Source organism: Babylonia areolata, chromosome 1 (assembly GCF_041734735.1).
Source record: "Babylonia areolata isolate BAREFJ2019XMU chromosome 1, ASM4173473v1, whole genome shotgun sequence".
Taxonomy (NCBI): Eukaryota; Metazoa; Mollusca; class Gastropoda; order Neogastropoda; family Buccinidae; genus Babylonia; species Babylonia areolata.
In genome coordinates this window covers 68,236,304-68,262,053 of record NC_134876.1, presented here as the reverse complement: position 1 = coordinate 68,262,053, position 25,750 = coordinate 68,236,304, and the positions used below count along the sequence as shown (strand labels likewise).

The 25,750-nt window shown below is 42.6% G+C and overlaps 1 protein-coding gene across 1 annotated transcript in view; it reads right to left on the bottom strand.

Annotated features, from left to right (window-relative positions):
• LOC143286198 (dynein axonemal heavy chain 7-like) overlaps positions 1-25,750 on the bottom strand; it is a 126,956-nt gene that overhangs the window by 39,694 nt on the left and 61,512 nt on the right. The window contains exons 31-44 of the mRNA XM_076593833.1: positions 22,289-22,605; positions 21,469-21,610; positions 20,216-20,329; positions 18,040-18,158; positions 17,093-17,273; positions 15,570-15,799; positions 14,243-14,432; positions 12,456-12,596; positions 11,093-11,296; positions 8,143-8,285; positions 5,606-5,857; positions 3,311-3,425; positions 1,659-1,822; positions 330-483 (exon numbers count right to left, since the gene is read on the bottom strand). Coding sequence (XP_076449948.1) covers positions 330-483; positions 1,659-1,822; positions 3,311-3,425; positions 5,606-5,857; positions 8,143-8,285; positions 11,093-11,296; positions 12,456-12,596; positions 14,243-14,432; positions 15,570-15,799; positions 17,093-17,273; positions 18,040-18,158; positions 20,216-20,329; positions 21,469-21,610; positions 22,289-22,605 — 2,466 coding nt within the window. The remainder of the gene's footprint in view (positions 1-329; positions 484-1,658; positions 1,823-3,310; positions 3,426-5,605; positions 5,858-8,142; positions 8,286-11,092; positions 11,297-12,455; positions 12,597-14,242; positions 14,433-15,569; positions 15,800-17,092; positions 17,274-18,039; positions 18,159-20,215; positions 20,330-21,468; positions 21,611-22,288; positions 22,606-25,750) is intronic.

The window sequence follows — 25,750 nt, the reverse complement described above, 5'->3', positions numbered from 1 at the left end:
AAAGCTGTCATCTGATGTATGAAACTGAATGATCTTCCTTGCCAGTTTCATTCCTGCACTCAAACTGTCTTTTTATTTGTAAAGTGTGTGCTTAGTAATACCTGTGCTTAGTAATACCTGAACAAGGTGAGACGTGTGTGCAAACATTGTATTTCCCTTTCCTGCTCTCTTGTTAATTCCTGTCTCTTTTTCACATGCATACAGACATGCACATGTGCACACACATATAAACATACAAATACATCTCCCCACCAAGCCCCTCTTGAGAAAAAAAAACACTCTCAAAACACAAAACAACACAAAGAAGAAGACGACCACCAGGCACTGACAGGTGTTCCAAACTGGATGCAGTTCTCCAGTGTGCGCACGAAGTCGGAATCTGAGAGCTTGATGACGTGCAGGTTGTTGGACTTCTCCATGTTCTTGACCCACTTGTTGGCCTGGCCCTGGGGGTCGATCATCAGTGGCCAGCGGCGGGAATTGCTGCACACATAGGGAGTAACAGCCGAGTGGTTAAAGCATTGGACTTTCGATCTGAGGGTCCTGGGTTCGAATCTCGTAACGGCATCTGGTGGGTAAAGATTGGAGATTTTTCCGATCTTCTAGGTCAACAGATGTGCAGATCTGCTACTACCTAAACCTCCTTCATGTGTATGCACACGCACAAGATCAAACACGCATCTTAGATATCCTGTAATCTATGTCAGTGTTCGGTGGGTTGTGGAAACAGAACATATCCAGCATGCACACCCCTGAAAACAGAGTATGACTGCCTGCATGGCGGGGTATATAAACAAAACAGTCATACACGTAAAATGTTACATATCTGTCTCAGTGTGTATGTGTGTGTGTGCCTGAAATATGATTGAATAACACAGGAAACGAATGATAGTGCCCAATGGCAGCTGTCAGTCAGCTCTACCCAGGTAGGTAGCCTGTTGTGAAAATGACTCCCGTGTTTGTAAAGCACTTAAAGCTTGGTCTCTGACCGAAGATAGGCACTATATAAGTATCCATATCATCATCATTATCACATCAACAGCAAAAAAATTGAAGGAACAAAACAAAGCACAAATTCAAACACTGATTAAATTATACTCTCTTCTTCTGATTATCTCTTTTAGGTAAAAAGATTAAAGGTCCTGTAGCCTTTTACAGCCTCAGGGGCAGAGAATTCATGTTCCATGTCCATGGCTAGGCACAGGAAGGTGGGGCCCAATCTTCTCCTTCCACTGCTTTTAACCTTCCCTGACTGAAGTCAAGGACCCATTTGCACCTGGCTGTTGTGAGGTAAATCAGAATAAACTGCCTTTCCAAAAGACACAGCACCATGCCAAAATGGGATCTCAAACTTTGATTAATGGTAAACACTGAATCAGAAGTCCACCTAGTTAATTTTATCACAGCTCCCCTGATTTCTCGATACAACCTCTTAAACTTGAATCCTTTTTTCTTTTCATTCATCTTTTTGTTTTATTTTCCTTCTTTCTTATAGATATACAGACCCACGAAATTTGTTTCAGTCTAAAAAGCAATCATACTGCATAGTATAGATATGCAGAACCATGAATTTTGTTTCAGTCTAAAAAAGAAACCAATCATACTGCATAGTATGGTATGAAGCTGATAAATCAATTGCCCCATCTCTACTGTCTCACCTGATGATGATGCCATTCTCAGTGGAGAAACTGTCAGTGGGCAGACCAGCGATGTTCCAAGCCCGGATCTTGACCTGATCTCCTAGCGTGTTGATCAGGGAGAAGTCGGTGGAGCAAGGAAGGCCTATGTCCATCACATTCTTCAGCCAGTCTGAAGCACCATCCTTCACAAGCATTTTTGAAGAATCAATTCAGCAGCCCAAAAACTACATGACTGACTTCATTAAAGAAAATAAATAATGCTCAATGTCAAGTTTATTTGTTATATATTTTTTCTTCAAAAACCTAACAACATCAAAATAATGACTGTCATAAAAACCACCAAAAGACATCAACCCGTTCACTGCTGCTGACAAGTATGCTTGTCAGTGAAGGGTTGCTGCCTAATTGTGATAAGATAGTGGTTACAGGTCAGGATAGTAGCCATTATTCTTTACCTGGCGTCCTTCCTCTTGGGATTGCATAAGAAGTAGTTCTTGCACATCAAATTCATGAATGTCATACTGATTTCCTTTCATCACGGTTCAGCAGTTCAGGTGTTTGACAAGAGCACAGACAAAAAAAGATTAAAAAAAACCCTCAAGACAAGGACTAGACAGAAGGTAGACAATGAGCTATCAGACAGTGTGACACAAACAGTTTCAGTTTCTCAAGGGGGTGGCACTCAGTTCGGACATATCCATATATGCTACACTATGCTTGAAAATGTCAACACCACAAAATATCTTGGTGTGAACATCCAAGACGACCTACGCTGGGGATCCCACATCAATTCTACAACCAAAAAAGCCAACAAGACCTTTGGATTTCTCCGGCACAACTTGAAGATAGGAAACAAGAAGACAAAGGAAACTGCATACAAAGCCCATCCAGGCCATCAAAAAGGTCCAGCGCTGAGCAGCAAGATGGGCCACAAACATACATCAACAGACATCTTGTGTCAGCTCCATCCTTAGCTCCCTCAACTGGTACCCTCTACAAGTCAGACAGAAAAAATATCACGTTCCACCATGGTCTCATCTCCATCAACTCAGTCTACCTACCAACACCATCAGACAGCAGGCTGAGCTCCAGGAAAAACAACACCTGCAACTACAACATACTGCAGGACACAGTACAGACAGATGTCTTTCTTCCCCTGTACCATCCCGGAATGGAATACACTGCCCCAGGAGGTTGTCATATCTGAGTCACTGCTTCAAGTCTAGACTCACCTCCTGCCTGTGACACAACAGAGTAGACTCACCCACCTCCCCCCACTACCCTCCAACACCTCTGTTTTGGTCCCCCCCTAGCCCCCACCAGCCAGCAAGTCCACCCACCCCCACTTTTTTTTCCCCCACTGGTAAGTAGTGTCATAGAAGGCTAGGGCTGTGTCAGTCGAGTGTATTCCCAGGGACTGCTACGGTAGCTGGATTGGCCTAGCTAGAGATGCGAACACACCAGTGGACTGCACCCTATCTCCCCTACCAGTTAACAGAACATCACTTGGTAGCCCAGCTAAATTGCACCAAACAGCAACCTCCCACAACATGACAATTTTCATCAGCATACTGATGTTGGTTGTTAAGCAGAAGAAGAGGACTACATCTGCTAGGCAAATGCCTGGCCAGCAGCATAACCCGATGCGACACAAACAGCATATGACTCACCTGTCTGAAAGCGGAAGTGAAGGCCCCCAGGTAAGCCACGATGCCAGAAGACACCAGCACATCTCCGGTCAGGTTGAGGTACTTCTGGCTCAGACTCTGTGCAGATTCCTGCCATCTGTAGCACAATAAAGTCACCAACGTAAAACTCAGATTCTCACACGACTTGTTGTCACAGGATAACAACAGACTGCCAATATACAAAAGATACTCTTTCATTTTCTAATCAGTATTCAGAGAAAAATCACATCACCTCAGTGCATGATGATCATTTAATGATGAAGGCCCAAGAACTTAAAAAAAAAAAAAAGCATCTAATGTTTACCACAACTTCCCCCATCCCAGCTCTTTTGAAAGTCTTTAATCACTTTGTCTATATGCTTCAGTATTTCCTTCTCTTTATTTTTTGTGTGTAATACAGTGAAAATAACAATGAATCAAGATCAATAACCTTCTGATTATATTGAATGGAGTCATTCAAGCAGGCAGTCTCAAAGACTAGTGAGCATTTTTCAGGTGAAGGACACAAACACTTAAGCACAAATTTGCAAATTCACATGTACACAGACTTTATTTACAAAGGTTGCTGCCAAATCAGTCACCAAAATTCACCTTATACATAGAGTTTCTTGATGGAAATTTCAAGAAACATACATATATCATCCTTTCCCCTATATTTTGCACAAAGTATAACCAACTTTTCTCTCAGCCAAAATTAAAACATAGCTTTCCTTTCTCCCCCTGCCATCTTTCCCAGCTCTGCAGACTTCTGTTGCTTTTCGCCCCTGACCCATTCATAATTCTCATCTTCCAGTCAGCCAGTCATTGCTCAACACTGGCCAGTAGCTTTGTGCAAGGTAAATTAATACATATATACTCAATTTCCCCCCATTTCATGTCAATTCCATCTTCCACGGATCTGCTGTTGAATGAACATGACTCACTTGACTTTCTCTCGAATTACTCCATCCATCAGTGCACAGTGTGAGCCAATATCTCAGTGCATGGGTCATTTAAAACACGTATCACCACTCTCTCCACACCCTCTTAATTCCAGTTTACATGGACCTCCACAGATGAAAAATAATGACCCACCTGTCCTTCTTTCCACCAAGTCCACCTCAAGGCCAGCTACTTGGTGCCGAGTTCAGTAAAAAAAATATATAATCAATCTTTCCACCCATCTCTCTTTCCCAGCTCTGCGACACCCCTCTCCCACCCGTCATCCTCATTGTGAACAACTGTGACCCACCAGTGCAGTGGTGGCTTTGTACTAACACAACCACCTAGGAAGCAAGATAATCGGAGTGTAAAGGATCCAATTCCACCCTCGCCAGAATCTCCACCCCCCCCCACCTCCCCTCCATCCACTAGACCTTGAGAGGTAATCTGAACACTACTCATTATGAAAAGACAATAACTGAGTCACGTGCAGCATGCATTTGACACACATAAAAGAACCCACTGAAACAAAACGACTGTCCCTGGCAAAATTCATCAGAAAAATCCACTCCAATGTACATGTGTGTATGCACATGACCAAAGCCAGAGTGAATGACACAGAAAACAAATAATGAGTGCCTATAGGTACCTGTCATGTCAGTTGACTCAATCCTGGCAGCCAACTGTGCAAATGACTGTGTTTGTAAAGCACTCAGAGTCTGGCCTCTGACAGAAGATTGGCCCTATTCAAGTATTAAATGACTCAGTGCTTGCAAAGTGTTCAGAGTTTGGTCTCTGACCAAAGATACGACCTATATAAGTATAAATAATAATCATGATAATAATGATTATAATAACAACCTGTCCTCTCCCCGCATCCCAGGCCATGTATATCAGTAAGAAGAAAAATGAGAATAATAAAACAGCAATGTGTCCTTCCCCACCCTCAATCCCAGCTCCTATGATTTATAAAGTATCAATAATAATAATGATAATAATTATAACCTGTCCTCTTAGGCCAGTCCCAAGCCCTATACAAGTATCAATAACAATAATGATAATAATAACAACAATAATGATAATAATAAAACAGCAGCCTGCCCTTCTCCCTGCTCAATCCCAGCTCCTATAATTCATAAGTATCAATAGTAATGTGATAATAACAACAATAATAATATTAATAATAATAATGAAACAGCAACCTGACTTTCTCCCCACTCAATTCCAAGTACCAATAATAATAATGATAATGATAATGATAATAATAATAACCTGTCCTCTTCGCCCAGTCCCAGGCCCTATATAAGTATCAATAACATAGATGATAATAATAGTAATAATAGTAATGCTAATAACCTGGTCTTCTCTCCGCCCAGCCCCCCGATCAGCTGCTTGGCACGGGACAGCTTCTTGGTGCAGAGGTCCACCTGGTTCTCCAGCTCTGCCTTCTTGTTCTTGTTGGCGGTCAGCTTCTCGTGCAGCTTGTTCAGCTTGTCCTGCACCTCCCGCAGCGATGCCCGCTTGGCCTCCAGGGATGCCATGGCCTCCGCCAGCTCTGCTTCCGCCTTCTTCAAAGACTCCTTCTTGGGAGCCACCACTTTGGCCACCCTGTGCAGAGGAAGGTGGTAGAATGGTTAAGACACCCTGTGCAAAGGAAGGTGGTAGAATGGTTGAGACACCCTGTGTACAGGAAGATGGTAGAATGGTTAAGGCACCTTGTGCAGAGGAAGGTGGTAGAATGGTTAAGACACCCTGTGTACAGGAAGGTGGTAGAATGGTTAAGACACCTTGTGCAGAGGAAGGTGGTAGAATGGTTAAGACACCTTGTGCAGAGGAAGGTGGTAGAATGGTTAAGACACCCTGTGTACAGGAAGGTGGTAGAATGGTTAAGACACCTTGTGCAGAGGAAGGTGGTAGAATGGTTAAGACACCCTGTGTACAGGAAGGTGGTAGAATGGTTAAGACACCCTGTGTACAGGAAGGTGGTAGAATGGTTAAGACACCCTGTGCAGAGGAAGGTGGTAGAATGGTTAAGACACCTTGTGCAGAGGAAGGTGGTAGAATGGTTAAGACACCCTGTGTACAGGAAGGTGGTAGAATGGTTAAGACACTTATCTTCCAACACCATGTCCATGAGGGTCTGGGTCTGAACCCCAGTTTCATCCTTTCTCCCATGTGGCCGAGTGGTTAAAGCGATGGACTTTCAATCTGAGGTTCTGTGGGTTCGAATCTCAGTAAATGGTGGGTAAAGGGTGGAGATTTTTCCAAATCTCTTAGGTCAAAATATGTCCAGACCTGCAAGTGCCTGAGCCCCCTTCTTGTGTATACACATGCAGAAGATCAAAGACACATGTTAAAGATCCTGTAACCCATGTCAGTGTTTGGTGGGTTGTGGAAACATGAACATACCTAGCATGCACACCCCTGACAATGGAGTATGGCTGCCTACATGGTAGGGTAAATAAAATAAATGGCCATACACATAAATTGTTACATATTTGTATGAGTGCATGTGTGCGTGACTGAAACCAGAATGAATGACACAGAAAACAAATGATAAGCGCCCAATGGCAGCTGTCAGTCAGCTCTACCCAGGAAGGCAGAGTGTTGTGCAAATGGTTCCATATTTGTAAAGTGCTTAGAGCTTGGTCTTCAAGAGAGGATAGGTGCTGTATTAGTATCCGTAATTATCATCATCATCATCAAAATCAAACTGAGTGTCTAGTTATTCTGATGACATGATAAAGTGAGGGCCCATGTGCAGCATGCACTTGGCACAGTAAAAAAAGAACATGTGGCAACATGCATTGCCCTCTGGCAAAACTATGTGGAAGAAGTATACTGGAGATAACATTCACATCTTGTGTTGATATATTACTTAGAAAAAAAAGTTACCCAGGTTGGTGACATGATATATTACTTAGAAAAAAAAAGTTACCCAGGTTACTAGTTTTAATTGATTTGACTCCATAAATTGGGATTACATGAGAAACGTTCTTAAAACTTTTGGCTTTGGAGAGGATATAAGAAGTTGCATTTGTAATTTCTATTAAAAAAAAAAAAAAAAAAAAAAGCTCATGTAACAGAAAAAGGAAAAAAAAATTCACTGTAAACAAAGGGTGTCAATAGGGTGATCCAATATCACCTCACTTATTTGCATTGTGTGCAGAAATATTGGCTTGTGAAATTCGAAAGACAAAGAAATCAAAGGAAGGCAGATATCAGAGACAGAATTTGATATGTAAATTTGCTGATGACATGTCATTTACCTTGGAAGGAGACAGAAAATCTTAAGGAAAATTCTTCAATGTACTGGAGGAGTTTGAGAAAATTTCAGGCCTTAAGTTGAACTTTTTAAAAAACTTGAGACTAATTACTGGCCTATTCATTATCAATTACTGGCCTTCTTATTACCAGTTTCTACACACCAACACTGATGCACTTATACAACACTGCATACAACAATCCACATACATGCGATGCCATGACATGAACCATTGGGAGGGTTTGGTTCACTATGATCAATGTTATGTGTCCTGATTGTAGACTGTGATACAAAAGACTGACGCTGGCAAAAACACCAAAAAAATATAATTATTCACTGTTCTTTCTCTTGATGATTAAAAAAATTTCTTAACCACTACAAATTCAGCAGATATCAAAATCACTCAGCTGTTACCAATCCAGAATGAAATGTATACAATATATATATATCTACCTGCAAACAGGCTAAACACAATATTAGATAATGAGTGCATTGAAAATGTCATCTGTTTTTGTCAGCTCCTGTCTGCACCTCTGTGCAGCAGCCCAATGACACTTGACAGAGTTAATTAAGTGATAAGTGAAGGGATGAAGATGTGCACAAAAGGCAAAAGATCTGAATCACTGACTTGTCATACACGTCCATGGCGCGCACCCACTTGCACAGTCCCTCACAGGCAGTGGAGGCGTTCTTCACTTTGTCTGGGTCAAATTCCGGGTTGGTTATGTACTTCTTGCGGATGGTGGTCATGATATTCACGGGGATGTTGTCCTGAAGTGAATACAGAATATTTTAAGCATGTGGTGTCTGTGCATGCTAAATCAGAACAGTCCGTACTGAACATCATTGAATGATTCAGCAGCAGTGCAGGGTCTCCTCTGGTGTAAAGCCCTCTGTTGATCTAACATCAATGGTTCCCTGTGGGCTTTGACACTGGAACTGCAAACAATTTTGGGCATGTCTGTATATAAAGGACACAGATTGAGCAGCATGCGAACCCGTTGCCAGACACACGGGCGTCTCATCCTCCCGACGAAGGGAAAGAGAGAACGCCTCCGCATACCCCAGACAAACCTCAGATTCCTGAAAAGGATCAGGACCCAATGCCGAAGGAACGTCCTCATGGACATCAAATGCGCATGTGGCAGCGACGCCACACTTGCACACGCCTTCAGCAAGTGTTCGGCTCTCGCCGATTCACTGACCCCACTATGGGTTTATAGGCAAACCCACGACCTCAGTGTCAACGACTTTCTCCATCCCCACCCCACCCTGGGACTGGGGCCTGTGAGAACCCTGACCAACTCGCTCCTGTCCTCCGGCGTTGCCTCGTGGTTTTAACCCCTGTGCCACGGGAACACAGGAAAGGACACTTCCCACCGATGAATGACCAGGAACCACCCCGAAGAGACCACCACCCCAAAGAGGAGCCACGAGCCAGCGAGGACACCCCTCGAACTGCCAGCCAGGACTCTCCCACGACAACAACCAGGGCAGGGCGAGTGACTGATGCTGTGTGGGGCCCGGGTTCCCCTGGCTGAACTAGGGGGCCTAACGGTCGTGCACAGACATCAGTCATCCAGAGCGCGCCCCCCCCATTGTGGATCATCGCCACTGGGACAAAAAAGACATCGCGAGGACCAGCCTCGGACCGACAATCAGGACTCCACCACCCAAACACAGCCAGGACACAGCACGGACTGCGGACTTCACCGGCGGCCAGCACACAACAAGGACCCTCCTCAAGCATGACCACAGGACCAATGCCTTGACCACGCCACACCCCCTTGGAAAAGACCACAGCTACGAACAACTTGACCTTAAAGCCGATAGGTCGTTAAACTCCACTCTACTACTAGCAGCATGAGATAAATTCAACTGAAATGATGCAGATGTTGGAGCTGCAAAAAAACAACAACAGCAACAACAAAAAAACAACCAAAAAAAACCCTTAATCGTTTCATAGGGGACTGTCACTGGTGGGATGTCATGGCAGTCTCCACTCTGGAGGCAGTGCTCATTCAGTCTGGTTTTGTGAATTAGCAATTACTGTAGTCATTATAGGGCTTAGTATGTGGTGTGTTAAGTACATTAAATCAGAACAGGCACTACTGAACACCATCTAAGTGACTCAGCAGATGTGCTAGATCTCCTCTGGTGTGTATCCCTCTGGTGATTTTACATCGATAGTTCCCAGCTGACTGCCAATACTGGGACAAATCTGGGCATGGCTGTGTATAAGTGAGTGGCATGGGAGTAATGCCACTTAAGCAGTGCAGATGATAGAGCAGCAAAAAAAAAAAAGAAGGAAAATGTATCATCTCCATTAAGATATACTGATGTGTGGTGTTTGAGGGCGTACACCAGAGCAGCTTGCCCAGAGTGAAGCACCACTACCTACCAACACAATCAGCATACTGTGGGCATTGCGTGTGGATATGACTCACCAGTGAGGAGAATGTTTCTTCTTCTTCTGCATTTGTTGGCTGCAACTCCTATGTTCTCTTGTATTTTCAAGTGTGCTTTTTGTGTGTCACTGTTTTTACCTTGTCATCCTGGCAACAACACTCTATAGCCCATCAAACAGTGACATGGCCTGCAAGATCTTTGTTTAACATGCACATTCTCTATCTCCTGCATGCATATGAACGTGAAGGGGGTTTGGGCACAAGCAGGTCTCCATCCTTAACCCACCAGACACTGCAATCAGGATTCAAACCACAGACCTTGAAATTGAAAGTCTAGCACCTTAACCACTACACTGTTGTGCCCATTGGACGATGTTTGTAATTCTATTTTCACTCACTGTTTTCTGTGTGATGTGCTGTAAAATCAGTGACTGAGCCATAGTTTTTCATTATTAATTTTCTTTTAATTTAAAATTCATCTTTACACATTTTCTCCCTTTTCCAGAAGAAGAGAGCAAGAAACTCTTTCTTTTCTTTCTCAGATTGGGAAAGGGATGCATAATGTTTTTTTTCAAAGGTTTTTGTTTCCCAGATTTGTCCAAATTATCACAACTAATCCAATAGGAGGAGCAGCAAATACTCTTTACCTTGAACAGATTGTCTACAATCTAAGCCACTTAAACATATTCACCAGAGCAATAGCCAACAGGAATCATAATCTGTGCTGACCATTGCTCCAGTGACTGATAGAAAAGTACATGCAGTTAGCAGTTAAACAGTTACCCATCAACAAAGAACAGCAACCAGTTAAAACAGTCCACAGACAACAAAGAGCAACAAACAGTTAAAACAGTTCGGACAACAGAGAGCAACAGCCAGTTAAAACAGCTGACACACAACAAAGAGCAACAGCCAGTCAAAACAGCTGACACACAACAAAGAGCAACAGCCAGTCAAAACAGCTGACACACAACAAAGAGCAACAGCCAGTCAAAACAGCTGACACACAACAAAGAGCAACAGCCAGTCAAAACAGCTGACACACAACAAAGAGCAACAGCCAGTCAAAACAGCTGACACACAACAAAGAGCAACAGCCAGTCAAAACAGCTGACACACAACAAAGAGCAACAGCTAGTCAAAACAGCTGACAAACAACAAGAGTCTCACCTTATCGAAATGGTGCAAGTTCTCCAGGAACTTCATGTCACCAAGGATTCTCTTGGAGACGGGCCAGTAGTCGTCAATCTTCTTGCCGGAGCCGCTGGGGTCCGGAACCTTGTCAGCCTTCAGACCCTTCAGCACGCAGATGGTCTCCATCACCAGGCGCACACCGTTGGGGGGGCTCTTCATGCTCTTCACCACCGTGATGTCCTGGGATCACACACACACACATACACACACACACACACACACAGAAGCACACCCACCCACACACAGAGAGACAGGCACACACACACACACACATACACACACATACACAGACACATACATACACAAGGACACACACTACAGGTCAGCCAATACTGTTTCTTAAAAATTGACGCCCATTCTAATCTGTTGTTGATAAATGCAATCATTCAAGCAGTGAAAAGGGTTCAGGCAGTATGAGCTAGGGAAGATTTTTTACTTCATCTGAAAAGCATCTTGCACAGAGTTCTTTTATTTTTTCTTTTAACCATTCTTCTGTTTAACGGTGTTTGTCCATGGGAGTGTGTGTGTGTGTGTGTGTGTGTGTGTGTGTGTGTGTAGGTGGGGTGGGGTGAGTGTGTGCATGTGTATGTGTGTGTGTGTGTATGTGTATGTGTGTACGTGTATGTGTGTGATGGGTGTGTGCGGGTGTGCATGTGTGTATATATGTGTGAGTGGGTAGATATATATCAGGTGTCCCCAAAAAAGTGAAGCACTTTTTGACAAGTATTTTCTCAGTGATAGAGAAACCGAATTAATTGAACATTTTCACACAGTAACCTTAGGGTATCATCAACAAGTCTGCAAATTATCTAAAAGTTTGGACGCAAATTATGTGAGTACTGTCAAATTCAAAACAGCATGTCAAAAAATTCAATATCAGAGCTGTGCAATGTTACCTTCATCATGTTCATGCCAGCTGCCAGGTACACCCGATATATGTGTGTTTGTGCATTAGTGTCTGTGTACACATGAGCGCATAAACAAACATGTATGTGCATGTGGATAACATGAGTATGAGTATCGGAATGTGTAGGAGTATGTAGGTTTGATGATTGTTAATTGAACTTCTGTTCACAAAAGTGATTTTAGATGATGGTGTGTATGGGTGCATGCATGTGAATGTGAAAGTATGGATGTATATGGGGAAAAAAAAGAAAAAAAAAGTAGCGTGTGTGTGTGTGTGTGTGTCCAGCTACAGAGTGCTGCTCACAGCCTGTGTCAAGGTGTGTGTGTGTGAGTGTGAGTGTGAGTGTGTGTGTGTGTGTGTGTGTGTGTGTGTGTGTGTGTGCGTGCGTGCGTGCGTGCATGTGCGTGTGTCCAGCAACAGAGCAGCTCTCACTTGTTGTGTCAGTGTGTCCAGGGCTGAGAGCGCAGCGTTGAGGGCAGGCAGCGCCTCAGACAGGTCAGCGTCACACTCGTCCTTCATAGCCTTGGCAGCACTGGCCTGCTGGTTGGCTACTAATTCATCCGCTTTCACCACCTAGTGAAACACCCGACAGGCGTGTGTGGTTGCATTTTAATGCACATAATACTTTTTTTTTTCATAGCAAGCACATAACTTACTCAACATTAGTTTAGTTACAGTTTATTCTGATGTTTGTTTGCAAATTTGCTCAAACAGTGAATTTCTGAAAAGACAATGAATGCGTCTTGAGTCTTCTGAGTCTCAATGCAATGCACGGCAAAGTCTGTCAAAATGCAGGGAAAATTAAACAGCTAAGTATGGAAAATGTACTAGTCAGATAAAAAGCAGGGGAAAAGAAACAGCAAAGTATGGAAAATGTACTTGTCTGATAAAAAAAAAAGCAGGGGAAAATAACAGAAAAGTATGGAAACCAAATTCATGAGAAAGAGAGGTCACTGTTGGAAACAAGGAAGGTATACAGACAGACACACAGAAAAAGTTACCAAGAGAAAAAGAGACAGACGGGCAGAAAATGAGGCAGACACATAGAGATAGAGAAATACATAAAAATATAAACAGCCTTACACAACCAGAACTCTTAAGCCCCCCACCTCCCCCCCCACCCCCCCTCCCGTTTTTTTTAAACAAAGGAACTGCTCGTGGCCCATGATTCTCTGAAGTTTTCCAATCAGTCTGCCTGTGACTCTGTACAGCCTAAGTCAATTAAAAAGACTCGATTGTCTGCTTCAAGCACAGCTAAAACAGAAAAAGTTCTTCAGGCTCACGGGGAAGTGAACTAAGAACAAATCAATAACATCAATAACCCATATTCCCCTCCTTAATCACTATGTACGTATCGACCAAATAAAATCACAGTGCATAATTTTGAAACTTGGGTCTGCAATAGAGTTGCAGCCCATGAAGATAAACAGCAGCTGCCATGGTTTGTGTTCAGGCAATTCATGACACAGTCTCAGCATCGAAACTGATCACAGAAAATTAACTGAAAAAATGTAGCAGTGGCATGTCCTGGTCAACCATGGCTGAGTTGTGCACAGTCAGCTCTTGCTGGGGTAACGGTTAGCCAATATTAACCCTTGGGTGAATGTAGATAAGCCTGGAACGACTGGTAAGTAGTCAGAACTGATGCCCACCAAGCCCTCACCTCCCACCCCAGTTAGACTGTATCCCTCTCATAAAGGATATGTGGGTCTTTCTAGGCTAGCTTGAAAAGAACTCCAGGGTACATTAGGCCCAATCAGAACTCCAGGGTACATTAGGCCCAATCAGAAAGCAATTAGCAGTTTGTAGCTGTTACACCAGGTTCATGAGCAGCTCACATGTCTATTGATTATTGCCAACAAAACATGGCAATGATAATAATGACAATAATGGATACTTATTAGCACACTATCCAGAAATCTGCTGTGGAAACAAAAATAATAAGGGATAATCATATAGCACACTATCCAGAAATCTGCTGTGGAAACAAAAATAATAAGAGATAATCATATGGCACACTATCCAGAAATCTGCTGTGGAAACAAAAATAATAAGAGATAATCATATGGCACACTATCCAGAAATCTGCTGTGGAAACAAAAATAATAAGAGATAATCATATGGCACACTATCCAGAAATCTGCTGTGGAAACAAAAATAATAAGAGATAATCATATGGCACACTATCCAGAAATCTGCTGTGGAAACAACCCACAGACCTTTTCCACTTTGGCAACCTCCACGGAGTCCCTCTCGATGACCACCATGATCTCAGACACCTCTTTGGAGGCGATCACCAGCTGGGGCTGAAGATCAGTCAGCTCTTTCTGCATGACGGCCACCTGCCCTGCTGCTGAATCCAGTTTCTCCAGACCCACCTCGTAGCGCCGCCTCTGGTTCACCACCTCCCTGGGAACACCGGCAGCCAGGCGTTAACACTTATCATGGGGATCGCTCTGATGAAAGTACGATATTGTGATTTCATCTCTGATAATCTTTTTTAATATTTGTAATAACAAATGTGATTTTGTTTATAATAGATCTCTTTATTTATATTCTTATGACAATAGCAAAATGCCTAAATGGCAGTTTCCAAGATCCTAAAGCACCTCACAGAAACAAAGCATACACTCAAATGATTGTCAAATACAAAATACATGAGCACCCATGCACCGCTGTGCACACATACACCATAGACATGCGCCCACAAACAAAACAAAAACACTAACAACATGTACACATGCATGTATACAATTACACACATACGCGAACGCACACACACACACACACACATTATTAGCAATACACACAAACTATTGACAACACACACATACTAGTATCAACACACACACACAAGCTATAAATAACACACACATACTAGGCTGAACAAGTTGAAAATGTGACAAAAAACAAAACACTGATTCCAAAACAATAGCATGTCATTGAAATCATACAAAATTGGAAAACATCATGTGTTTTGCATTCTTAATTTATTTACCTTTCAGAAAATAATTATATACTTTTATGCATCTTTCTCCAGCAACAAAGCACACATAATTTTTTGAGAATATATACCCGTTTTTTGTGAAAAAAAACCCCTGGCAAATAGATTTCACTTTAAATCTTAATTCCTTGGCAGCAAAAGGGCCAGCAACACACAGACATGAGAGACGCTCACTCAGTCTAGCTCTGCAACTAAACCATCATTGTCACTATAGGGGGCTTAGTAAGTGGTGTCCTAAGTATGTTAAATCAAAACAGGCTCTACCAAACACCATCAAAGTAACTCAGCAGCAGTGCAGGGTCTCTGGTGTGTGGCCTCTTGGCAACCTACCATCAATGGTTTCCTGTGGATTGCTGGGACTATTAGAGACGAACCCGGGTGTGGTTGGGTATGGGGGGGACTCGGAATGAGCGACGTGGAAGTAATGCTACTGAAAAACGTTGCAGACGATGGGACAGCAAAAAAACAAAACAAAAAATAACAAAAACACAACAAATAAACACACAAACACACTCACAGACACACTCTCTCCCCTCACTCACTCTCTCTTGTCAGTCAGCAAGGTCTTGAAGGTGCTGATGAGCTCCAGATAAGAGGTGGGGGTCACATAGTTGTGGCGCTCCAGCTCCATGACGAAGCGGCTGGACAGGTTGATGGTGGAGGTGTGGAAGTGCTTGCACATGGTGATGCAGCCACTCCGATGCTCCTCCGACATCTCAATCTCCTCCAGGAACCGCTGGGCCACCGCCTGCAGGGCGTCTTCCGGCCATGTCTAAGGCACAGACACACAAACACACATACACACACACACAAACACACATGCAACATCGCCAACTGGTCACTTTAGCTTGTAGTTGTAACCCACCTCAGACACAGACTTCCTACAGACACCTATACATAGACTTATTCCCTTTTTTTTCCATTGATGAAGAAATAAAAAGACATGCGGTGAAATGTCCTGTTCTGTCCATGTGCCTTGCATTCAGCAACGTACTTGCTGTTGTTTATTTCGTCACTTCAAACTGAGCATCTAGTCAATTGGATGAGACAATAAACTGTGGTCCTGCATGCAGCGTACACTTGGCACACTGAAAAACAATCCATGGCAACAAAAGTGTTGTTCTCTGGCAAAATTCTGTAGAAGAAATCCACTCTGATAGGTACACAAATATATATATATGCATGTACAAAGCACATTCGGTTATGCTCCTGGTCAGACATCCACCCAACAGATGTGGTGTGATGGATTTGTCCAAATTCCTCTTTAAGAAACTGAAATCGAGACTGTCAAACTGTGTATATCCTGCTATCCATTCTTGAGTTCACTCACCCATTTGGAGAATCATCGCAAAGTTATGCTACTTGACATTTGAGGTCTAGAAACTAACCAATCTGATTTCATGTTAAGTTGTGGTCTACTGGTCATAAGTCCGCCTAGGAAAGAAGAGTATTTGAGCCCATGGGATCTAATCCCACATTTGCCAGAATTTTCTTCCCCCCCCCTTGCCTGCTCCAACCCCCATCCCCCAGTTCAGATGAGATGACAAACCAAGGTCCTATGTGTAGCATGCATTGAAAGCATATAAAAGAACCCAAGATAGTTGTCTCTGGCAAAACTTTGTTGTAAAATCTGCTTTGATATACATGTGTGTGTGTGTGTGTGTGTGTGTGTGTGTGTGTGTGTGTGTGTGTGTGTGTGTCTGCGCGCGCGCGCGCGTGTGTGTGTGTGTGTGTCTGCGTGTGTGCATGAGTGTGGTTGAATGAAAATGGAAGTGAATCATGGGCACCTGAAGGCAGCTCTTAGTTGGCTCTACCCAGGAAGGCAACCAGTTGTACAAATGCCTCTGTATTTGTAAATTGTATGCTTTGTGCCTGGTCTATGACCATGGGTTGGCACAATATAGGTAACCATATCAATCCACAAAAAAAAACAAAAAAAAACAAAACCCAAAACAACTAAACCATCAAGAAGCAACTGACATGGAATGTTTCATCATTATTATAACTATTGTCGACAAGCAACTGCCATGAAAAGTTTCATCATCATCATAATCATTGTCATTACCTGGAACCAGTCGATAGTGCAGCAGTTGACCAGAGATGGGAATTTTCGCAGACGGTTGCGGAAAGCATCACCAATTGGGGACATGGCCAACACGATGTGCAGCTGCTCACGCACACGCTGGATGAAAAAGTTGAACAGCGCCACTGGAGACCCGTCTGTCTGCTTGGATTTGTCTCTTTGTCTGTGGGAAGAGAGAAAGGGAGAGAAAGGGAGTAGTAGCATTGTACTACACAAGTAAAGAATGTATAAAATAAAATGTGAGGAATGATCTTTACCATGATGCATACATTATATGAATTTTCAGCATAAAATTCATTTTACATTATAAAAAAAAGAGTATGTCCTGAAGCAACAAATTTAATTAGCTTCAATCAAGGAAAAGACAAAGTTCAGCACATCCATTTAGATGACAGACGCTCTTTAAATGGTGATGAACCTTGATCGGTAGTACACAACCACACGTCTCTTTGAAAGTTTGTCGACAAAATGCATTTCCGGTTCTGAGCTCTTTTTCCCCATCACTTTACTATCCTTTGTGCCTAAACCTGAACGCTAATACTGCATATGTCAGTGTTGACAGTGTGTGTGTGTGTGTGTGTGTGTGTGTGTGTGTGTGTGTGTGTATGCTGGTGAATAAATGACCAGGTCAGTTCGTTGCATGGAAGGAGAATTGCGCATGCATGAATCATTTGTGCTCAGATGTCTTGTAACCTGAGTATTTGGAAACTGATGTTATGAATGCAGTCTGATCATATGATCAGATATGGCCATGCTTTGGAGCAGTAAAGAGAGAGAGAGAAAGAAGTGAATATGCTTTCCTGCATCTTTTAGTCTGAATGCAAGAGAAGAAAGAGAAAGAAACCTGTGCAACACACCAGCAGCACCACCACACATAGCTCAATGACATGATGCTTCCCTACACTGCTGACAAAGCAGCCAGTGCCTACCTGTCCAACGTTCTCATCTTCTCACAGAGCTCCTGCTTCTCATCAATGGGAAACAGGTTGGGCACCTCACCAGCGTTCAGCAGGTTGTTGATGTCCTCCAGGAAGGACTCTTGTTTGATCTGCACAGATATAACAGTGAATATAATGATCATAAATAGATTGTACTTATGTGGCACAAACTCCCCATATAATAGGCTAATGTTAAGCGCCTCACATGAAACAATACAACAGTATGTAATAGCATACAATAGTACATGAGAAAAAAAAACATACGTACACCCACAAGCATGTACATGGAACACACACACACACACACACACACACACATATATACACACACACATGTGCACACACAAAGTAAACACAGGCACATACATTGCATGAAGATTTCAAGAGAAACCATGTTTCATCACAGACCAGGAACTGCATAAAAACCTTACACCTCTGCAATGTTTGTGTGACTTGTCTGTCATAATCCAGCACAAAAATCATTCAAATGATGTGAAGGCAAAGAAAAGTCACCACCTGCTGTAATTTCGGCAGCAATATCAAAGTTATATTCGCTCACTGTCTTGCTGTAAAAAGTATTTAAATGGACTCAAGGAAGAATAATGAAGCAATTTTAGTGCTTTCTTTAACCAGAATTTTGTTACAATACACTTGCTGAGGACGTAAACAACACAAGTAACAAACATAGGGCTACAATAACTGTCATCTAATAATGCAATGTTGTAGCAGAATCATCTTTAGACATGATCTATTCCAATCACTACAGAAGCATGTACATTTTTTTTCCCTTGTCTGATATAAAGTGTAGTGAAAAGATGAAAAAAAAAGAAGACCAACAAAACAGACATACATGCCTGTACATACGGTACACATACACACCACATAAAATACACAAGAACGAAAATGAAAGCTGAAGAGACAAGAGCAACTGAATCAATAAACCTGTCTAAAAACAAAGGATATTCACATAAAACTCCAAAGCTGTTCTTCAAACAGAAGGATTTCTGACTGTGCCATTTCAAGCAGAAAACACTCATTATGAATACATACAACTTTGTTCTTCAAACAACAGGGTTTTCAATTGCACCAGTAGTAGTACAACCACAAAATAAACTGCCATGCTGTGATGAAAAATCATTTAAAAAATGTGTGTATCACTAAGAATTGGCATGATAACTGCCAGAGATATGAGTGAATGAGTGAGAGCTGTAACATGTGAAATATGTGAAGTGAACAAATGGTCGCACTCTGCTGCTATTACCTTGCCTTCTTCAGTCTGACCTTCTTCAGAGAAGAGGTAATCTCGCAGCTTGCATAGTAAACATCATCAAAGTCATGTGTGTACTGTAAATGGTCATAAACTGTACATGGTAACCCCTTCTTCAAATTATCTGGATAACAGTGTGTGAGCGGTGTGTGCATGTATATGTGGTGTGTGTGTGTGTGTGTGTGTGTGTGTGTGTGTGTGTGTGTGTGTGTGAGTGGTCCATTTTCTCAGTGGCAAAACTTGCATGCTGTTCATCTTCACTTCCCCCTGCATGACAACAGCAATCCCTAGCCAGCAACCTCCTGGAACCTGTCAATGTCAGGCTGCCGTGAGGCCACACACCTGAGAAGACCTCAAGCTGCTGACCAATCACTTGTTTAAAACATAGCAGGAATGTAAGTTTCGATCTTAGTCATTTCCATCCAAGTGTAACAAAATCATATTCTACAGTAAAATATGTCGTTCAATCAGAATTATTGCCTTCTTTGTTCCATGCCTAACAGTAATAAAGATTTCAAGCTTAGTCATTTCGATCCAAACTAAATCAAATCAGAATTTACACCCATACTGAACTAAATCAAAATTGACAAACAGCCTAACTAAATGAATATTTATACTCAAATCTATCTGAAAGAAACTGCATCAAAAACCAGTCTGAATAAGAACTTACAGGTTTACCTTTATCTAATGAAGAAGATACATTTTGATCTTTGCCGATTCCTTGGAAAGCATCAGAAATGAGCTAAAACTACTAAACCTATAACATGTTTTTAGAAAGCTGAACGGTCTATCCTAACAGTGTTAAAACTGTGCTGTTTTCTCAAAAAAGATACCATTCTTAACTGAAAAAAGACTACAATAAAATCTCTTCTGTTTCCTCAGAGTGTTACACTGCCTTACCTGTGTGTCAGAAAAGAGGAAGACGGCCTGGTTTTCAGTCTCTGTGGATTTGCGCAGAATTCGTTTGAGGTCCTCACGCCATTCCACAGATGTGTAGCTCTTACTAATTTCCACCTGTCCATTCAAATCAGTATCATTCAATAACTGTTCAGATCAAAACAAAAAAAAAAAGTAAAAAAATCACCTACATATATTTTTTCGATTTAATCTGTGAAGCAGAGAATGGTGAAAGGAGGCAACGAGAGCAGGGGACAGTTGGAAACATGGAGAAACTAGGGTAAGGCAAGAAAGAATATGTTGGGTCTGTATGGTCTGATGTGTGAATATGTTGAACACATCCATGTGTCTATGCATGAGGGTGTGTCTGTGCATGAGTGAGATGAGATCAGGTATAATGTCAGACGATACAGTACAGTTTGGTGCAGTGTGCCCAACATTAACTCATTCTATACTGCCTGATGACTTCCTTCATTATACTCTCTGTATTGGCCATTTGTTTATGTTAGAAGAAAAATATCTAAAAAAAAACAAACCCCAAACATATTGCAATTACACACAGCGATGAAATTTTGTGAGAATATAAAGAATAGAATGGACTAACATTTTGCAAAGTTTCAAAGCACTCACTTAATTATTGAATGATTTATCATATTTTGAGAAAAAAAAATCCGTGTTTTTCACAACTAACATAAAGGGGGTGAGTTTTTCTCATATGACAGAAATTTTACAAATGTGGTCTTTTGTAACCACAGACACTTCCTGACTGTAGCAACTGAATGGGCAAATGTGTATGCACAGTGGATATCCATTATAGAATCAGTTTGCATTCGACTTTGAGCCACAGTTCTTGCCGAAGTTGACAGAGATGCCATCTTGTCGAGCGAGCGAGCGAGAAGGGTGACCGTACGCTTGCATGTATTGTACTCAAACAAAGACATTTTCAGCCACAATAAAAGTACAGGTGATTGTAGACCAGATCTGTACCGTTTAGTTTCGCACAAAACCGTTAACCTATGAACTATGAATGTTCAAACTCATGGTATGAAGAATTGTGCGCATACCTTAGTATGGAGAGAGTTAACATAGCATACACAAACTGCTAAGGACAGTATTCTAAATGCATTGTGTATCACTTTCAGAAGCCTTTCAAGAAACACACATGGTGTAAAACAAAGCATAGTGCTGTCATTAAACTTGGCTTTGGGGATCAAACTCAATACCTTTTAAGTACATTTTATTTACAAGTCCCGAACCTGAAAGAGGTCGTAGTCAGCCATATGTGTAGCCAAGCGTGTCAAGGACTGACGTCCCGAGCCCCCAACTCCTACCAGCAAAGCATGACTCCTTGGCTGTTTGAGGATGCGGGAGATGCGGGACACATGCTCAATAGCAAATCTGAAAATGAGAATACAACATGAACTGGACAATGCACTCTGTGGGGGAATAAATCAGATCAGTTATGAGCAATGCATACACTGAAACAGAAGAGACTGGTTACTCTGCTGCACAAAAAAGTAAAAACAAATGTAATATCAGCTAATGACAATTTTACTAGCTGATACTCAAGATTTCCCTTCAGTATTTTCCATCCATGGTCACACTCTGTTGTCATGGTAGATGTGATTTTTTTTAAAAGTGTTTTATCTGGTGTTTATCATGGACACATCCTTTTTAACCCCCCCCCCCCCCCCCCGCCCCCCTTCTTTTTTTTTGGGGGGATGGTGGGGGGGGGGGGACAATCACCACATAACAGAACATTGCATTTCGCTTCATATATAACAGTAACTGGAAGCTGCCCCAAGACAATAATTTGCTGGATTTAAACATGACACTCAACATGAAACATTTGAAATCTGATACATTTTGTTTTCATGTCATCTTTATCACAATCCATTCTTTAAAACATCCAAACACAAGCTTGGCCAAAAGGTGAAAGGATTGAAAGGATCCTGCTACTCTCTAACCAAGTCAAATCTCCAACTTTCTTGACATCGCCAAAAGGTTTTGTGCTGACAGTTGTTTAATGATATCTGAAATCTGACAGGTGTGGTTTCATTCCAGTTCCAGTCTCACCTGAAGAGCACAAGGTTCATGGGTTTCTTGCTGAGGTTGTTGAACTCCTCCAGGTAACCCTCGGACACAACCCTCAGATGCTCCAGGTCACGCACCTCTACGTAGTTCTTGGCATCATTCTTGGGGTCAGAGAAGTCACAGTAGATCAGACTGCGGATGTCGTCCTCCACCACCTTGCCATCTTCATCGGCATCCAGGTAGCTGAACAGCTTGTCAAAGTCCTCTTTCAACTTCTCCTGCATCACCTCCCGGCAGCTGCTGAAAAACCACGCCCTGTCCTCGTTGTCCACCAGGCGGTCGTAGAACACACGGAACACCTTGAGGGAAGAAACAAATGCAATAGTTGCATAACTGAACTGTATTATTCTTTTTGTCACAACAGGTCTCTACATGTGTGAAATTCGGGCTGCTCAACCCAGGGAGAGCATGTCACTACAATGCACCACCATCAACATTTTTTTCCCCTTTTTTTCTTCAAGTGTATTTGTTGTCTGTTGCCATGGGTTTTTTTTATGTGTGCTCTACACCAGACCTCATCTGAATGACTTGTGTACATACCACCACACAAGCTCTAGTTGATGGGGAGAAAACACTGGCGAGTCTGGAATTCAGTCCCATGCACTGGCATTCTCTCGCTTCCAACATTACCACAAAACAATGTTGCTCACACACAAGACCCTTTTCTCTACCAGACAATCATAGAGCACACTTTGACTGGAAAATCAAACTGAGCATCAAGCCATACTGATGAGACAATAAACCACTGTCTTGTATGCAGCACGCACTTGGTGCACTGAAAAAGAACCAACAAAAACAAAAGGGTCATCTTCTGTCAAAATCATGTAGAAGAAATCCATTCTGATACACAAATATATATGCAAACACTCAAGTCCTGAGTTAACATATTGGGTTATGCTGCTGGTCAGATATTTGCCTAGAGGTTGGTTTGATGTAGAGTATATAGACTTGTCCGAACACAGGGACGCATCCTTGAGAAAATGAAACTAAAACTAACTTCACCAAAGTGTCAAAGCTTTCAATGGAATAAAGCTGACATGGTTGACCTCCATCATTTAGTCACATGAGTCATTTCAAGACTCAGCAAAATGGCGGGACAGACTGAACCAAACTTTAATCCCATTCTTCCATAACCATTTGAACATCAAATAATAACAATAACACTATTACTACTACTACTACTCATAATAATGAAGTATTTATATAGTGCTAAAGCTTGTGCAGAAACAAATCAAAACGCTTTCAAACCCAAATTTCACACACATGCGTATCTCTGAAACAAAGAGATGAAAGACAAACCCAGACACTTCACACAGCATTACCTCATTCACCCCAGACAGACATTCACACAGCATTACCTCATTCACCCAGACACTTCGCACAGCATTACCTCATTCACCCCAGACATTCACACAGCATTACCTCATTCACCCAGACACTTCGCACAGCATCACCTCATTCACTCCAGACGGACATTCACACAGCATTACCTTATGCACCCAGACAGACATTCATACAGCATCACCTCATTCACTCCAGACAGATATTCACAGTATTACCTCACGTACCCAAACAGACATTCACACAGCATCACCTCACACACCCAGACAGACATTCACACAGCATTACCTTATGCACACAGACAGACATTCACACAGCATTACCTTATGCACCCAGACAGACATTCACACAGCATCACCTCACGCACCCAGACAGACATTCACACAGCATTACCTTATGCACCCAGACAGACATTCACACAGCATTACCTTATGCACACAGACAGAAATTCACACAGCATTACCTTATGCACCCAGACAGACATTCACACAGCATTACCTTATGCACCCAGACAGAAATTCACACAGCATTACCTTATGCACCTAGACAGACATTCACACAGCATCACCTCACGCACCCAGACAGACATTCACACAGCATTACCTTATGCACCCAGACAGACATTCACACAGCATCACCTCACGCACCCAGACAGACATTCACACAGCATCACCTCACGCACCCAGACAGACATTCACACAGCATCACCTCACGCACCCAGACAGACATTCACACATCATTACCTTATGCACCCAGACAGACATTCACACAGCATCACCTCACGCACCCAGACAGACATTCACACAGCATTACCTTATGCACCCAGACAGACATTCACACAGCATCACCTCACACACCCAGACAGACATTCACACAGCATTACCTCATTCACTCCAGACAGACATCCACACAGCATTACCTCATTCACTCCAGACAGACATTCACACAGCATTACCTCATTCACTCCAGACAGACATTCACACAGTATTACCTCATTCACTCCAGACAGACATTCACACAGCATCACCTCACGCACCCAGACAGACATTCACACAGCATTACCTCATTCACTCCAGACAGACATTCACACAGCATCACCTCACGCACCCAGACAGACATTCACACAGCATTACCTCATTCACTCCAGACAGACATTCACACAGTATTACCTCATGTACCCAGACAGACATTCACACAGTATTACCTCATGTACCCAAACAGACATTCACACAGCATCACCTCACGCACCCAGACAGACATTCACACAGCATCACCTCACGCACCCAGACAGACATTCATACAGCATTACCTCATTCACTCCAGACAGACATTCACACAGCATTACCTTATGCACCCAGACAGACATTCACACAGTATTACCTCATGTACCCAAACAGACATTCACACAGCATCACCTCACGCACCCAGACAGACATTCACACAGCATTACCTTATGCACCCAGACAGACATTCATACAGTATTACTTCATTCACTCCAGACAGACATTCACACAGCATTACCTCACGCACCCAGACAGACATTCACACAGCATTACCTTATGCACCCAGACAGACATTCATACAGCATTACCTCATTCACTCCAGACAGACATTCATACAGCATTACCTCACGCACCCAGACAGACATTCACACAGCATTACCTCACGCACCCAGACAGACATTCACACAGCATCACCTCACGCACCCAGACAGACATTCATACAGCATTACCTCATTCACTCCAGACAGACATTCACACAGTATTACCTCATGTACCCAAACAGACATTCACACAGCATCACCTCACGCACCCAGACAGACATTCACACAGCATTACCTTATGCACCCAGACAGACATTCACACAGCATTACCTTATGCACACAGACAGACATTCACACAGCATTACCTTATGCACACAGACAGAAATTCACACAGCATTACCTTATGCACCCAGACAGACATTCACACAGCATCACCTCACGCACCCAGACAGACATTCACACAGCATTACCTTATGCACACAGACAGAAATTCACACAGCATTACCTTATGCACCCAGACAGACATTCACACAGCATTACCTTATGCACCCAGACAGACA